The sequence below is a fragment of the Glycine max genome, chromosome 6 (assembly GCF_000004515.6).
Source record: "Glycine max cultivar Williams 82 chromosome 6, Glycine_max_v4.0, whole genome shotgun sequence".
NCBI lineage: Eukaryota > Viridiplantae > Streptophyta > Magnoliopsida > Fabales > Fabaceae > Glycine > Glycine max.
The window spans coordinates 3,380,585-3,396,863 of NC_038242.2; the positions used below are offsets into that span (position 1 = coordinate 3,380,585).

General features: G+C 33.7%; 4 protein-coding genes across 4 annotated transcripts; 3 read left to right on the forward strand and 1 right to left on the reverse strand.

Moving 5' to 3' along the window:
- The first annotated feature begins 1,253 nt into the window (after positions 1-1,253).
- Positions 1,254-2,875, forward strand: LOC100813467 (3-oxo-Delta(4,5)-steroid 5-beta-reductase). Its single transcript, XM_003525871.5, has 2 exons — positions 1,254-1,407; positions 1,491-2,875. Exons 1-2 carry the CDS (start codon positions 1,369-1,371, stop codon positions 2,616-2,618), a joined length of 1,167 nt encoding a protein of 388 aa, XP_003525919.1. The 5' UTR covers positions 1,254-1,368; the 3' UTR covers positions 2,619-2,875.
- A 1,891-nt stretch (positions 2,876-4,766) lies between these two features.
- LOC100816659 (uncharacterized) lies at positions 4,767-7,664 on the forward strand. Its single transcript, NM_001252800.3, has 4 exons — positions 4,767-4,852; positions 4,931-4,975; positions 6,343-6,375; positions 7,116-7,664. The coding sequence occupies exons 1-4, from the start codon at positions 4,813-4,815 to the stop codon at positions 7,283-7,285; spliced, it is 288 nt and encodes a 95-aa protein (NP_001239729.1). The 5' UTR covers positions 4,767-4,812; the 3' UTR covers positions 7,286-7,664.
- A 467-nt stretch (positions 7,665-8,131) lies between these two features.
- On the forward strand, positions 8,132-9,421 carry LOC113001935 (cytochrome B5). Its single transcript, XM_026128828.2, has 2 exons — positions 8,132-8,386; positions 8,927-9,421. Exons 1-2 carry the CDS (start codon positions 8,303-8,305, stop codon positions 9,254-9,256), a joined length of 414 nt encoding a protein of 137 aa, XP_025984613.1. The 5' UTR covers positions 8,132-8,302; the 3' UTR covers positions 9,257-9,421.
- Positions 9,422-10,532: 1,111 nt separating this feature from the next.
- LOC100815067 (uncharacterized) lies at positions 10,533-13,358 on the reverse strand. Its single transcript, XM_003525872.4, has 5 exons — positions 12,937-13,358; positions 12,518-12,632; positions 11,832-12,434; positions 11,538-11,721; positions 10,533-10,939 (listed from the first exon to the last, which is right to left on the reverse strand). Exons 1-5 carry the CDS (start codon positions 13,011-13,013, stop codon positions 10,914-10,916), a joined length of 1,005 nt encoding a protein of 334 aa, XP_003525920.1. The 5' UTR covers positions 13,014-13,358; the 3' UTR covers positions 10,533-10,913.
- Positions 13,359-16,279: the final 2,921 nt, after the last annotated feature.

The window sequence follows — 16,279 nt, forward strand, 5'->3', positions numbered from 1 at the left end:
ACAGGCTGTTTCACACTGGACAGAGCTATACCTGAACCTTCCAAGTATGTTGGGTTCCTATCTTCAAAGCCCAAAGTTCAACATGAATAGAGTCCCCAGGGCTTCCAAAATTAGCAAACCCAAACAGCCATTCTCCTTGCGTTCCACGAATACACCACGGCACCACCTCTTCCCAAGGCATTATTATAAATTTAAAATTTAAAATAAAATTACAATAAAAGATGTTTATTTGTTGAGTTATAAATAAAATATAATCTATATACTATGAAATTTATTTATATAAAAAATAGTCCTTTTACACAATACCTAATTTTATTTTTAGAGTATAGCTTGTATAGATATGCTCTACTAAAGGTATTAGTATGATATGAAGATAAAAAAATTTCTTTAAATATATTTTTAAAACTTTTAATTAAGTTAAAACAATTATATGTCACAACCACCATTCCACGTGCTCGGTAATATATAAATACAATAGGCAAAAATACTAATTAAATTAAAACATTATATGAAAAATATAAAGAATAATCCAGTTTGTATTATAGACTAGAATGTATGAAAGAGTGAATTTTTTATCTTTTCATTCTTTCAAGTATAAATTAGGAATTCAATATTTTTTTTTCTTTTCTCAGTTTTTGTCTCTCTTTTTTATACATGCATTTCACACATTAATTTTACAACATATTTTCCAATCATCTCAAAATACCCATAATTTATAAGTATTTGAACTTTTTAAATGTCTCTCTCTCTCTCTCTCTCTCTCGATTTTAATCTATATTATTTATATCGCAAATAATTAGAAACAATTACTAATAATTGTCAATTTCTAAAACTAATGTTTTGTCACAAATTAAATTATTTATTATAAATCTAAGATGAATTTATATATTTAAACATACCTATTAATTATATAAATTAATCATATTAAATATTAAATATTTATAGAATGCACTGTTACTTAAAGTTTAAATTTATTTTCTTAGATTTAATTTGATATTCTGATTTTTTAAATTAATTCAATTTGATCTTTGTATCTAAATTATATAAAATTACATTTTGTGACAATTTAAATCTGTTATGATTTTAAACCTTCACAGAATATATATTTTAAAAATTAAAAGATTAAATTAAAAAAATTAAAAATTAAATAATAAATCAGAAGAAAAAAACTGATTTAACCTTGCTTAAAATACTAAATTTACTTTTCTTTTATTTCGTCTTATCTTGTTAAAAATATGGTGACAGGTCATCCAGTCAGAAGTCTAGGTCGATCGGAACTATGATTATTGTCTGTATAAATAAATCTGCAAGTGGAAGAAGCCAAGCCAAAAGGGCATCTGCTTAATCGAACTATTCAGATTCTAAAAAATGAGTTGGTGGTGGGCTGGAGCAATCGGTGCTGCCAAGGCAAGATCAACAACTATTCATTTTCTTTTTCCTTTTTTCATTTCTATTATTATTATTAACATTTAATTGCTTTTTTTCTGCAGAAGAAATTCGAGGAAGAGGAACCGCCGCGAAGCTTCCAGAGCGTGGGCCTGGTGATCGGCGTGACGGGCATCGTGGGCAACAGCCTCGCCGAGATCCTCCCTCTCGCCGACACCCCCGCCGGTCCATGGAAGGTCTACGGCGTCGCACGCCGCCCCCGTCCGCCGTGGAACGCCGACCATCCTGTCGAGTACATCCAGTGCGACGTCTCCGATCCCGCCGACGCCGAAGCCAAACTCTCCGCCCTAACCGACGTCACTCACGTCTTCTTCGTGTCGTGGACCAACCGCTCCACCGAAGCAGAAAACTGCGAAGTTAACGGCGCTATGTTACAGAACGTGCTTCGCGCCGTTATCCCCAACGCCCCCAATCTCCGCCACGTGTCACTCCAGACAGGCGGCAAGCACTACATCGGACCCTTCGAATTCATCGGCAAGATCGAATCTCATGAACCTCCCTTCGCGGAGGATATGCCGCGTTTGGATGCGCCCAATTTTTATTACACCCAAGAGGATATTCTTTTTGAAGAAACCGCTAAGAAAGAGGGTTTGACCTGGTCAGTTCACAGACCCCAAGTAATCTTTGGGTTTTCGCCTTACAGTTTAATGAACATGATTGGGACGCTCAGCGTGTACGCCGCAATTTGCAAGCACGAGGGTGTTCCGTTGAGATTCCCCGGCACGAGAGGCGCGTGGGAGAGTTATTCTTGTGCCTCCGATGCGGATTTGATTGCGGAGCAGCACATTTGGGCCGCGGTTGATCCCTACGCGCGGAACGAGGCGTTTAACTGCTCCAATGGAGACGTGTTCAGGTGGAAGCATCTTTGGAAGGTGCTGGCGGAACAGTTTGGGATTGAGGAGTATGGGTTTGAGGAAGAAGGTTTGAGTTTGTCGGAATTGATGAAGGATAAGGGTCCTGTTTGGGATGAGATTGTGAGTGAGAATCAGCTTCTGCCTACCAAGCTTGACGAGGTTGCTGATTGGTGGTTTGTGGATCTTATTTTCTCAGGGGAGGGAATGTTGGATAGCATGAACAAGGCCAAGGAACATGGGTTTTTGGGATTCAGGAACTCCAAGAATTCGTTCATAAGTTGGATAGACAAGACCAAGGCTTATAAGATTGTGCCTTGAATTTAATTCATTCTCTTCTTGCTGCTTCTGTTTAATTTCTCATGTGCGTCTTTGTTTGTATTTCCCTGTAATTTATATCATTATATGGAATGAATGAATGAATAAAACTCGAGGATATAACTCGTATGAGTGGTTGGGATAATCCAGAGTTATGTCTTGTGTTGTGTTGTAATTTTGTATCCACAGTTTCTGGTATTTAGTATTTACAGAAAGTGGAAGCAAAACTTGAATGATAAGCAAGAACCAGTTTTCGGTAACGTATCTCATTGTTCTTTCATTTATATCCTGATTATAAAAAGGGTATTGCAATTTGTTAGATAAACATCACGAGACAAGTGGATTGACTACTAGTCTAAAACAAGTAAATTCCACGATTGGCTTGAATACAGAGTCGATTATTGTATTTGAAGTAGTAGTTGCTTTTCGTGATTGTTTGTTTGATAATTTATTAATGTAATGGTTGCCACGTACAATAGAGTGCTATGGAAAACGATTGTATTCATTCAAAAATATTATGTTATAATGTTGGGGAAATATTCGTGCTGATACGGGAATATAAAGAAAGAATACATTTTGAGAATGAGAGGATAATGTTTCGAGTTAGTTCCTAGAATCATTGAGAGTAGAGAATCACGTCAGACCTGGATGCAGATCGCGTTGTCTTGAGATGACTTCACAAGTTGTTCATAAGTAGAGACACATTGAATTTTGAATATTAGATGTCTCTCGTACAAGTATATGTCACGCTGATTGTCACAAGAAATTAGCATCTTGTCAAGTTTGATGCCTTCAAGTCACATGTTTCTGTTTGTAGACCAAAAAACATATTGTATTCAATCGGTTGATAAAATGTTAGAAAAGGTACATAAAATTTACGCTGCCAAAATTTGACAAGAGTCTCACGTTCGCCCGTATAAAGATGGATCTTGATCCCCTCCAAGTTCTATTTTATGTATTCATGCAATCAATGAATTAAACTATCGAATAAAGATCGAACAGTTTGAATTTCAAATGCATGTTTTAAATTTGATTAATAAAAAAATGAAATGGTTGAACTTTATCCAACAATATCAATTCATTGGATATGTAAATACATGAAATTTTTAACTAGAAGGAATTCCATTTTTTTTTTTAAGGGAAAGAAGGAATTCCAATGTAAGTCAAGGATTTCTATAGAAATAGAACACATTAAAACAAACTATATCTTTTAACATTCTCTAATGCCATTCAATAATAGTCATTTAAAATGAGTCAGAGATAAAATAGCGAATTAAGATTTAAATAAAATATATAAATTTTAATTTAACTTGAACTTAATAGAATGGGTTAATTACAAAAATGTATAAGTTTGATGATCAAATGAAATGAAATTCGGATTTAGGGATCCTTTAGATTCAACATCAGCTTTGCTCCAATCTTAGATTATTGTTAAAAAACATATTGAAAATATTTAGACTGTTAAACAAATTTTATATCGTTGTAAAGAACGTCGGGACATTACAACTAATATTGATTTGGTCATCATTGCAAATGATGGCTTAACCTTAACAACTTCACAAGAGCACAAGTTGAGCATTTGTTATCACAACTTCTTTCTATAACAAAATTATTTCATCACTTTGACGAAGAAATAAGTTGGTCTAATTGGACAACTTAGCAAATGAAAGACTTGTTCAAGAAAAATGTCTAATTGTTCTCAAAGAATCAACTTAAACCCTCAAATTAGAGTCTATTTGTAAAAGAAAAAAGAATTAAAAAATATTTTTTTTCCATCATGAAAAAAAAAACTCATTTTAGTTGACCAGATAATTAAGTAATACGAGGTATTGTAACAACTATTTCTTGATGAATGGTGATGGTAAAAAAAATTGAAGAATATGCAGTTGAATAAAATGAAAAGATGAAGATAATTAAAAAATGAAAATAGGTGAAAGATATGAAAAGTTTTAAAAATTAAATATTTATGTATTTTTCTGAGTCATAATATTGTTTTTCTTGGTGCAATCAGCCACAAACATTGGGGAAGTCATATTATGAAGTGGACTTGCGTGTCGGGTCCAAGTCCAGCATGAGTCTTTGAGTCCATATGGCCCAAGAAAAAAGGCTTGTACTCTCGACTAGTTAATTAATTTATTCACACTCACTCTTCTCTGATCTCCTTACTTTGTATAGCCAGAAAGGAAGAAGGAAAGAAATGGTTATTACAACCTTCAACGGAACCGGCGTTGGATTTGGTACGCTGGTTTGGGTTTCACGATTTCTGCATATTCGGAATCTCGATTCCCTCTCACACGCTAAATTTTCTTTTTCAGGTTTCGGCGTAGGTTGCGGTTTCGGTATAGGATGGGGTTTCGGAGGTCTGTGCCTTACTTTCGAATCGTTTTTGACATTTCTCTACCTTTTGCAATTTAATTTTAGTACCCAATTTTGATACTCCACTCGTTGATCTTAGAATTATGAGTCTTTTTTCCCTGCTGTTTACTAGCAATCTTTTTAAGCTGTTGCATTCATTTATTATCCAATTTAGTTGTTACTTCCAATTTCCTTTTTATTTTGTTCTAATGTTAATCTTGTCGTTCCAGACGAATTTGTTAGATATGCTTGCATAACTGATTGTCTGTTGGTATTTGGTAATTATTGAGTCTGGATAGTAAGGTTTCTTGGTATAGAATGGAATGTGGGTGGACAAGCACTTCTAGACTTGTAATTTAGGCCCAATTTTGGATTTGCTTCTTTCTAGCTTACGTGTCCTTGTCAATTGGATAAATATTTAACAATTGATTTATTATAATTTATAAGTGTTTATGGAGAAGTTAAACAATGGAGATTTTGAAAAAGTTAAGTAGTGTGAGTTGACTTTTACTTATGCAATAAGTTCTAATTCATTTCATCTCCTTGGTTCTTTATTTTTTCTTCTTCTATAAGTATTTGCTGAAAAGTTTATCCAAACTTGCTCTTGGCACATTTTCATACCATAGGATCACCCACTATAGGCCAAATACGGTGACGTGGAGTGAAGAATATAGCACTCCACTTTCTACCATCCATCCTTTCCACACTTCTGTGATACCAAGCAAGTGTAAATTTTCATTCCAAATTTTTTAGCACAATCTTCTCAAATTTTGTCTATCTATTGCTACTTTCCTTAGTCAAGCCTTCCACAAAGTATCAGTCTTAGTTTCCTACCTAGTGGACTTTAGCCTGTACTTATATTAACCATTTAATTTATGAACAAAATACATTCTCTTCTCAAGATCTCATCTCTCAGTACCCTAGATATAAAGGTGCTTAGGCTGGTTCAGTGACAAAGTCGTCTGTATGTATTGTGCAAAGGCATTGGGAAGTTTGGGGACCTAAAGAAGCAAGAAACAGATTGTTTTGACTAGGAGAAGTGCAGAGGCAGAATATAGAGCAATCAATGAAGGTGTTTCTGAACTGATCTGGATAAATAGGTTACTGGAAGATTTATCTATTCCAATTCAAGAACCTGTGAAACTCTTTATTTTGACAGCAATTCAGCCAAGTGCCTAGTTCGTAATCCAATTGAACATGATAGGATGAAGCATGTAAGGATTAACAGAAACTTCATCAAATCAGATATTGAAAATGGTTCATTTCTATATAATGTATCTATACTCATGAAATAATACAGAGATGAAATAATTTTCTTCATATTCTGCTCATAATTTACGTATCTGATCTGTTGTTTTTATCTGTTGCACAGGTATGCCATTGAACTTATTGGGTCTTGGTGCAGGTACAGTACAATACTCCTTAATCTTGCTTCCTTTTCTGTTACTTGGTTTTAATTTTCAGTATTTAATGGCTATGACTATGACATACTGTATGAAGTGTGTTGCCTTCCCCCCCACACCAAAAATCCTACTAGTTGATGACATTGTAACAAATTGTTTGCTAATATCTATCCTTCTGGCTTGGTTAGTGCTAATATCTAACCTTATGGGATAGGGTTGGCATAATTACTCTACCCCTCCCTCAGCAGAAAATAATATAAAAAGAGCTGACCACCTGAAAGTAGTTCTGTTTTTTCATCTCCCAACTCTCAAGTAATGTTGGCATTGCTATTTCCTATTTTGTCATTTTAGTTCTGCCTGTGGTACGAATTTTTGGAATTTTTTTAATATTCTGCTTACAATATTGTTTGTACTCAAAGAAAGTTTTCAACTAGTTCTGATTTCTGAAACAGAATTTCATTTCATTAATTTGGTCTCTTAACGTTATATTACCATGAACAGAGAGAAAGAGAAAGAGACAGAGAGAGATGTAACAATTATTTGCAAATTTGTTTCTACTCGGCGGTATTACCATGTCAGTCTCACATTGTTATAAGGGCAATAGCCAGTGAAAATGATTGTGCATGTAAATATTATGTTATCTACGAGGGCTGAAAATTTATTTTAACATTTTTTTTGTAAATCAAATATTATGAAATTGACCTAGCTTATTGAATTGGGTGTATTGGATATAATTATGAAGGTGGAGGTTGTGGCGTTGGAGTAGGGCTTGGTTGGGGGTTTGGTACTGCCTTTGGTAGCAAGTATCGTTCCTCACGGGTCACATTTCAAGGAGTGGATTTTGATAGCAAGGAGAAAGTTAACAGCACGGAGTTGTCAAAACCCAGGACCGAAGTTGGAGGTGCACGGTAGCGTTTGTACTTTGTAAATTCCTGGTTGGCCTATGGAGATAAATTGAATTTGTAATAACAAGAAGCCTGTGGAGATAGTACTTGTGACTTCCGATTATTGTCCTTTCAAATCGTAGTAGCACTACAGTGCTTGTTACAGCTCTCATTTCTTGGATACTGCTTGCACTAAGTAAACAGTTTGTGACATGAATGGTAATTTTATATGTACGCTTCGTTTGGTGCAAGAAAAATAAAGGGGAAATTGAGATGAGATAGTAAATGGTGTGTATTTGGTGGTGTGGAATTTGGAAAGTAGAAACGAACAGTAATCTGATACGGTGTATAAATTTGTGGTGGATCTTTTTTATTGGTTAAAAACAGCCATAAATTGAAATTTTGGCGATTTCAAGTGTTTATAAGTGGTTTAAAACTGACCCACAAAAATCATTTTTGAAGATGATAATCGATTAACACGGCAAAAACAATTGAGTTTTGGGCTTGATAATCAAGGACCTTAAATATAATTAAATATTCATAAATAAATATTTATTTTAAAAACTTAATGTAACATCACCTTGGAATATTTCTAAATTCCGAACCTTAAACAAACAATATAAAAAATTTGAGTTTTATTATTCCATTAAACTTTTATTATTCTTTTAAGCAATGTATAATTATCAGTTAATAAACCAACTTTACATTATGCAATAAAATATTAAACTCTGTATCTTTTAAAATATAGAAATAAATCCATGGCAAGTAAATTAATTAAATGGAATTCTCTCTATATATCTTCGGAATCTTGTAGACGACGATGATATGGAATTAATCATTAATAGAGCCAGTTAGATCTTCCTGTCAAGGTGGTGATTGGTGGTTGATAACCCTCGGAGGAAGAAAAAACGTGGTAGTAGTAACTGAAAGTGCAACTTATCTACCACCATTTTATAAATTTTGGCACGTATCTTGTTGTTTCAAACTAGAGCATTTTTTTTTCTCGTGTTATAGGAACTACGCCAAAACTCATTAATTAGGAAGCATGGCAGAACGAAGGGTTTTCACTCTCTCACAGGTTGCCCAACATAAATCCAACAAAGACTGTTGGCTTGTGATCAATGGCAGGGTAAGTAGTAGCTTCTTAATTTGTGTCTCATACACTCTCATAAAAATGAATAAATTAGTAACCAAGTTTAATAACAAAAATTTGTTTTACCTTGTTAGTTTTGAAGTCATTAAGTTTTAGTAACAGATTTTTTTAAAGATTAAATATAGATTTTTCGTTATTATTCCTTTTATTTTCTAGTAATTAATTAAGAGATGATTTCTAAAAATTAACAAGGTCTCGGGCCGGAATCATGTACATAAAAAAAATGTAATTGGCAAAGGATATTTCATTAAAGTTGGTGTTTTTGTAGCTAATTGTGTCTAAGAAAATAGGAAATCTAGCCTAAAAACATGTAAGTGAGAAAGTATAATGTCCACCATTTGATCTGGCATTGATTTATATTGGCATTTCACCATATTCAAACGATATTCATGGGGCACTTTCTCGTCTCTCATTTAGCCGTTATTTTAGTTATTGTAAAAAGTGGGGAATACTTTGCACATATCAAATGGAAGAATAAAAAGAGGTTATGTTAATTGATTGTTTGAATTTTGGTAGGTGTTGGACGTGACAAAGTTCTTGGAGGAACACCCGGGAGGGGAAGAGGTGATTCTAGAGGTAGCTGGGAAGGATGCGACAAAGGAGTTTGATGTTATTGGACACAGCAAAGCAGCGCAAAACATGGTCCTAAAGTACCAAGTGGGTGTCCTCCAAGGTGCCACAGTTCAAGAGGTGAAGGATGTTGTCGACAAGGAATCCGACACCAAAGAGATGAGTGCCTTCGTGATCAAAGAGAGTGCAAGGTCTAAGTCCCTCGTTTTTTACGAGTTCTTTGTTCCACTTCTTGTAGCTGCACTCTATTTTGGTTACCGATGTCTCACTTACTAGCTCATCTTATTAACTCGCTTTCTGAATGTTATTGTATAGTTGTATTGCTTTTAATTGAGATTTGAGAGTTGATATCTATCTGTTGGAGGATGAAATATGGGTTAAACGAGAAGAACTCTTTATTTTTTTGTTTTTTGGTCCATTGTATTTGGAACACTTTGAAAATAAGTGTGTTTGTTTTACTCATTTTTTACTTTCCAATACACTTCCAAGTTCCAACGGAAATCTATGTCTTTATGGTTTTTTCTGTTTGACGGAATGCCTTTATGGTTATTGACGTTTAACTTGAAGTTAGTCTTCAAACACGCGCTTATTTGGTTCAGTTGCTAATTTCTAGTACTTTCCAATATATACTTCCATTCAAAGGATCTGATATTTTCCGGAATTGAACGCATAGCTCAGATGTGTTTGATTTTTCGATGGAACGTAATTTAATGGATATAATTAACTCAACATAAAAATTTGTTCCTTGCACGTTTGCTCTCATAATGCGTAAACGGTTTCCTACACGTAATCAAACAGGCTCAAACGTCTGGTTGATGGAGAATTGCTTTCTAGCAGCTAATCTAATTATTTCATATGACTTTTGTGTTTATTAATTCTTTAGTTTCTTGTATTTAACACAAGTACATGGTCGTGCATGGTAAAAGAAATTCTCTAAAAAGAATAAAAACAAACGACTTTCTAAAAATAAAGCTAATCAAAACACACATTTGTACATATATAGCTCTAGTCTTTTAAAAAAAATCCCTATCTTTCTAATTTTAAAATACATCACTTTGGAAAATGCAAGATTAATAATTCTTTCATATTTGAGCCCTCCAATAGTATCTTATTTTCCCTTAGCTCCAGACTTGGTATTGCAGTTAGTTAATTGGCAGCCCTTTTTATGATTCATCCCAGAGAAAAGGTGGCCATCACAAGATGAATAGATGATAGATATAGATACGTGCCTTACCCTGAATTAATTCCATCATTCCACGAGTGTTGGTTAATTGACAAGTACCAAGATAGGACATGTTTAAATCAACTTTTTCATAAATACATTCACAAGAAGAAAACTAAAAAAAAAAAAATTAAGTAACTTTTCTGTAGGTTAAAATTAATTTATGTATAAATTGAAAATAAACTTTTGGATAAACTAATTTTGAACAACTTCTACAAATTAGAATATGGACAAACTTATATAATTTATTTTCTTAAAATTATTTCATAAATAATCCAAACAGAATCATGGTATATTATCCTCAATTTATACATGCAAGCTAAAATCTTATTCGTTGCAACATTTATGTCCATTGACTTTGTCATTTACATCTTGTGATATAGTACAACAGCGAAGAGGGAATACTCTTCAATCTTCATGAGACCATTCTGGAATAGGTGAACGAAAAATAGATAGCAAAAATGAGAAGAAGAAAAAAATAAGGAAATGCTACTGCTATGTATAATGGAAGACTCTAAGTAGTAATAATATCAAAGCACTTGAAATGTTATATCGACACCATGTATGCCAGCGAGAAGTAGATAAAAAACTCTCGCTTGCTTAAGCGACAACATAGATTATATGAACTCGAATCAAAAGATTGTTTGTCCATTCTCCCATTCTGCCTGCCGCAACCAGAAATTGATAGAAAATTTATCTAAATCTTCCTTTCTACATCGTGCAAAAAGCAATTAAAACTGCAGAGAAATCAAAATTGTAAGCCAACATATACTATTGCAATAAAGAGAGGAGGACAAAGGAAACGATAAAAGTAACAATTGCAAAGAGAATTTGAATTGACATAGCTTCTCAGTATTCGTTTGGCCTGTGAGGCATATAGACAAAGTTTCAAACAGTTACCAAGTACTATAGACCAAGATATAAGCACAACTGCACAAGGATGCACACAGAACACCCCTTGGTAGGTGAAAACGGCCAACTATAAAATTTCTTAGTAAAACTTTAGAAGGGGCAATCGTGACTAAATCTCACCACTTCATATGATATTTGGAAGTTCCCCCAACAGTAGGCATACGAATAATAAAGTTCTATAAATTCAAAATTAGCTTCATCTCTATACGTGAAATATATAACTGCAACAAAATCATGCCCACAAAGAAAGCATGAAAAGGCAAGAACAATGATACCATGAAAAGGCTTCACGAACAAAGGAACCAGGAAAAACTAAAATGGGGCAAAAAAAAGTTGTATATCCAAAGGAGGGGGGGGGGGGGGGGTAAATGGAAAGCATCATCAAGAAGGCCATACATATTATAGAAAGAAAAAAAGGCCTACCAATAAAGCAAAGGAGAATAACAGCCCATACAGCTATTTGAACTGGTCGATTGTATTGCATTTGGTATTGAGATCTTTGAAGCTGCCTATGGAGAGCCCCATACCACCCGTGGAGTTGCTTATCATAACATTCATTACAATTGCCAAGGGAACTCTTACTTCTCTCATAGTATGCTTCGATGCCCTTTATTTGGGGGAAAAAACATGAGGTATTAATACTAAAGCAAAAGCATTAAAAGTACACAACCAAGTCTCTGTTAACAGAATAAAAACAAAAGCAGCTAAAGAACAAACCCCATTCAATCCAGCTGGTGGTAGCAGTGCCTTGTCCTCTTCTTCACAAGGATTAACCGCTTTGAGCTTTCTATAACCATTCTTAGGCCACTTGAACTTAGAGATGGTTTCCATAGAACCAAAAAATCCAGAGAGACTGGCTACCTTATGCATAGGAGTAGGACCAGAAGAACCATTGGAGGAACTAGATTGTTGCACATCGTCAGAAACAGTGATTTTCCAAGTACCAATATCAGCATCAGCACTAGCTGCCCTGCGATGCCCACGTGATTTCTCCAGCGCTGCTTCGGACGAACCCCACCCAGATGAAACATGTAAATTGCTTGAACAATTAGCTTGCAGACTTTCATTGTCTCTGCCAACACATTTAATGAGAACCGGTATTCCCGAAAGAAACGACGCAAGCTCATCTCGTTCTCCTTCATCCAGACGCGTCCAAGGCAGAGATGCCTTGCTACCTGAATGAACAGATTCTTGTAACGAATGTTCAACTTTCTGAATCTTGTCACCAATGGCATGAATAAAATCCCGGTGTCTATTTCTCGCATCCTCACTTGAAACTCTGCTATAACTTGACCTAGCTGCCCGTTCAAATTCCTCTAACTGCATTGTCCATCCAAATGCAACCACGTGCTCGTTATGATTATACAAAAAAGTAAAACTACACATTTTCTAAGAGAAATTACCTGCCATTTAGCAGTGCCAAGAGTAGTTTCTAGATCTCGGCGGAGTTCATCACAGTTCCATGGGCTGGACGCATCTCTCCTTGCATGAATCCATGTTCTATATGTAGATTCCATCCTTGAAAACACAACCATAGCAAATCAATGACAACAAAATCTGAGGAATACATTATTTTTTTTAAGATTGTGCACACAAAAGAACTTAAAAACCTTAAGCCTTTCAAAAAAACAAATAAAAAAAAAAAAAAACAAAGGGGAGGGTACAATTTGGCAAGTGCGTCTGTTTCATCCAAAATGGAATTACTTGGAAAGATTCTATTATATTATCCCTACATTTCCTTGGAAAACCAAATTGAAGATTAAATGAAATAGGAAAAAAGGCGAAAACAAATGGAAAACCTAATTGGAAGAATGATAGGTACCTGTCTGCAGATTCCTGAACTTCTTCGGCCGCGTTAAAGAAAGGATCTTTTTCCCATCGATCAAAACTCGACGCCATGAATATTGAATAATAATATGATAATTAATAACAACCGAAATCTGGGAAAGGAAATAACCGAGGAATTCGATGTATGTAATCTGTGTTGGGTTACAAGGGGGAGAAGGTGAATTAAAAGATGGATTGGAATAGTTGGAGGGAAACGTAACAAAATTATTTTGGGCAATGAAGGAAAAGTATGAAGAATTGGATATACAGCAAGCACGCGTGAGATGATGTCCGTGTCAGCTGGTACAGTAGGGTGGGATGAAGATTAGCTTCCTCCAGAGTAAATCACCCATTTAATTCATGAAAATTGTGCGGTCGGTCAAGTTGGTTCTTAGTATGATTTTTTATTTATTTTTAGAAACACATCTTCCCATGAATTTGACAGATATAAACACATCGTTTTTTTAGAGACACACCTTCGTACGAATTTAATCTAGAATATATTTTAATGTTTAATTAATTTAATCTTTTTTGTTACATTAAAATTACTTTAATTAATATAATTGTGAATTTTTATGATATAAAAAGAGAAAATTATTTTTGCTCCTATGTTATAATTTTGTTCAGGTGCATTTATTAAAAATAGTGAGATGTCTTAATTGAATTTAAAGTTGCTATAAATTAGAATCAAAACTTATATCAGCTTTATTAATTGTTTTAAATCAAAATATATTTTAATATTCAATTAATTTAATCTTTTTTTAATTATATTAATCTGTATTCATTTTAGGTGTATTCTAAAAAAAATCGCAATTTTTTCACCAGGAGAAATTGTCATGTGCTTTTTAATAATATAATTATTTTCCTTTTTTTGTTGAAAAGACAGAAAGGGATAATTTTTTTAATTATTTAATGAATTGATGTATTTTTTTAGTTTTATTTAATATTTTCTATATTTTTATATTGTTTTATTTAATATATTTTCTATATTTTTATATTTAATAATTTTTATATTTTTTTACAAATGTCAAGGATTATTATTTTTTTTGTAACTTAAAAAAATAATGTAAAAAATTTAAATTTAAATAAAAATATTAAAATATATTATACACATTTGTTTAACAAAAATATTAATAATAGGATGATGTCACATGATAAATTCTTCTGCATATGCGTTGAGATCTTTCATCCTAATACATTTGATTTGATGGTAATTGTTGTTCTCTTATTTCAGGACTTCATCCTCCTTTTGTTTTAGGTTGATGACTTGTAACAATTTGTTGTTGTTAAGGAGCATTGTCACCATTATGGTTATCATCATTATCACATTCATCATCATCCATGTTATTGGTATTGTTGTTATCATCATCTCCCTTTTCATCCTCTTAACTCATACCATGCATTTGAATAGATAACGATGGACAATACCAAGAGCTTGATGGAGGTGGGTTGTATGAAGATGTTGTAGTGTTAAAAGTGATACCAAACCTTTGTAAAAGTCCTTCAAAAATATTTGAGGTATAAGGAATCTTGAAATGAGCACTGAGACATATAATGAGAATTATGATGTTTGAAAACTTTGTTCACATCCTTGAGGCATATATTTAGAGAAGTCTGATGATTGATAAATATATTGTGCATGTGATTGACGATGTTGAAACATATATTTAGAAACATACACTAGAGGTACAATGGGTTCAACATGTGATTAATGGTGGTGATCGTCAAGATAATACCATAAATTAAGAATTATGAAGTTCAAAATAATAATGAATAATAATAGCAATAATTTATCAAAATTCTTAAGTAAACATATAAATGTTGTCCCCTCACGTGGTATATATCGTCTAGTTCAACGTATATACCATTACACGTATTCTGAATTTTCATGCAAAATACTATGGTCAACTTCACCTTGAACAATATAATCATTCTAATGATTTTATTTGTTAATCTAGCGACAATGATAGTAAGACAAACAAATATTTGTTCTCCCTCTTATACCTATGTCGTGGAGTTCATCTATGTTTGGTGGGTCATTTAGAATATTTTTTCACTGTCTAAATTGTTTGATGACCCTGTTTACTACATGTCATTCCACCGTTGGAAAACATATGAGAGGTAATTTTACATGAACAATCATAGATACCTCAACATGATTAATTAATCACCTTATTTGAAGTGTCTCATAAGGTGTCCACAAGAATTGGAAGACATATGTTATTATTGTCACTTATTTGTTAATGAATACAAAACACAAAGAAATACTTAATATAAATAAGAAAAATGAACCTCATTCATATGTGGTCTATAGTGGGAATGTTTGTTTGGCTTATTGGCGGTGACCACTGCAAGAGGAAATCCAAGTTCTTGCTGTACTCCTTCATCAAATAAGTCATCTATCCATGGGGCAATGCATTTAATGCAGACTGTAGCAACAACAAACATCCTCTAATATCATTCTGTAAAAGCTTTATATCCTGGCCTAGAACTCAAAAAAAGGAAGCTAGTACTGTTGCATCCCAACTATAATGACTCGCCTTTGTAAAATTTGATAACAAAAAGAAATACATAAAATGAACTCTTGCCCCTGATGTATCTGACATCAAACATTTCGCCTATGAGCATCATGATATGTGCTCTAGCATGTTGTGCAATCACAACATCAACAGAAGCCGCAATCAGGTTCGATAAATCATTTTTCTTATACTTAGGTGGAATGTCCTCTAATAAGGTTTGACAAGCAACACTTAATCATTAGTAAGGACACCAATTATAGTAGTCCGTCAATCTTGAGGCTCAACTGCAAGGTCACATCTTCTAAAGTTATGGTTGTCTTCCTATGTGAAAAATGAAATGTGTGAATTCTGGGCCTCCTACTTTCAACCAATGCAGTGGCCAAATGTTGGTTTATATCAATCTTCTTCCCAACAGTTATAACACAACCAAAACTAGCTTCATTTATTAAGTTTTTTCACATGATTGTCTATAAATTCCAAATGTGTAAACACCCATACAAAATTACACCTTGGACGAATCATTTTCTCTTTGCCTTCTCACACTTGATTAGAAATATAATTGTGTTGCAAGCGCAACAACGAGCCATCAATAGGTCCAGGTTGTGCACGTGTAATTGCTTCACAAAAAAAAGAAAACAAGAGATTGCAAAAAGAATGAAAAAAGTGGCATGTGAGAAAGAAAACAAGCTTCGCAAAATAAGAATGAAGAAGAATGAAAAGCTAAGAGGAGAAAATTCAAAATACATTAGAGAAGTACCCTTTGCTAGTGACTTAATCACGCGAAGTAGACTTTGGTGTCATGCATTTATCATTAGTGGA

Excerpts from the sequence above, each read along its gene's own strand:
- LOC100813467 (XM_003525871.5), top strand. The coding sequence starts at position 1,369 with ATGAGTTGGTGGTGGGCTGGAGCAATCGGTGCTGCCAAG. Across the intron at positions 1,408-1,490 it reads GAGCAATCGGTGCTGCCAAG|AAGAAATTCGAGGAAGAGGA; the intron begins GCAAGATCAACA and ends TTTTTTCTGCAG.
- LOC100816659 (NM_001252800.3), top strand. The coding sequence starts at position 4,813 with ATGGTTATTACAACCTTCAACGGAACCGGCGTTGGATTTG. Across the intron at positions 4,976-6,342 it reads TATAGGATGGGGTTTCGGAG|GTATGCCATTGAACTTATTG; the intron begins GTCTGTGCCTTA and ends TCTGTTGCACAG. Across the intron at positions 6,376-7,115 it reads CTTATTGGGTCTTGGTGCAG|GTGGAGGTTGTGGCGTTGGA; the intron begins GTACAGTACAAT and ends ATAATTATGAAG.
- LOC113001935 (XM_026128828.2), top strand. The coding sequence starts at position 8,303 with ATGGCAGAACGAAGGGTTTTCACTCTCTCACAGGTTGCCCAACATAAA. Across the intron at positions 8,387-8,926 it reads GGCTTGTGATCAATGGCAGG|GTGTTGGACGTGACAAAGTT; the intron begins GTAAGTAGTAGC and ends GAATTTTGGTAG.
- LOC100815067 (XM_003525872.4), bottom strand. The coding sequence starts at position 13,013 with ATGGCGTCGAGTTTTGATCGATGGGAAAAAGATCCTTTCTTTAACGCG. Across the intron at positions 12,633-12,936 it reads GTTCAGGAATCTGCAGACAG|GATGGAATCTACATATAGAA; the intron begins GTACCTATCATT and ends TGTGTTTTCAAG. Across the intron at positions 10,940-11,537 it reads TATTCTCCTTTGCTTTATTG|TTTTAATTGCTTTTTGCACG; the intron begins GTAGGCCTTTTT and ends ATTTCTCTGCAG.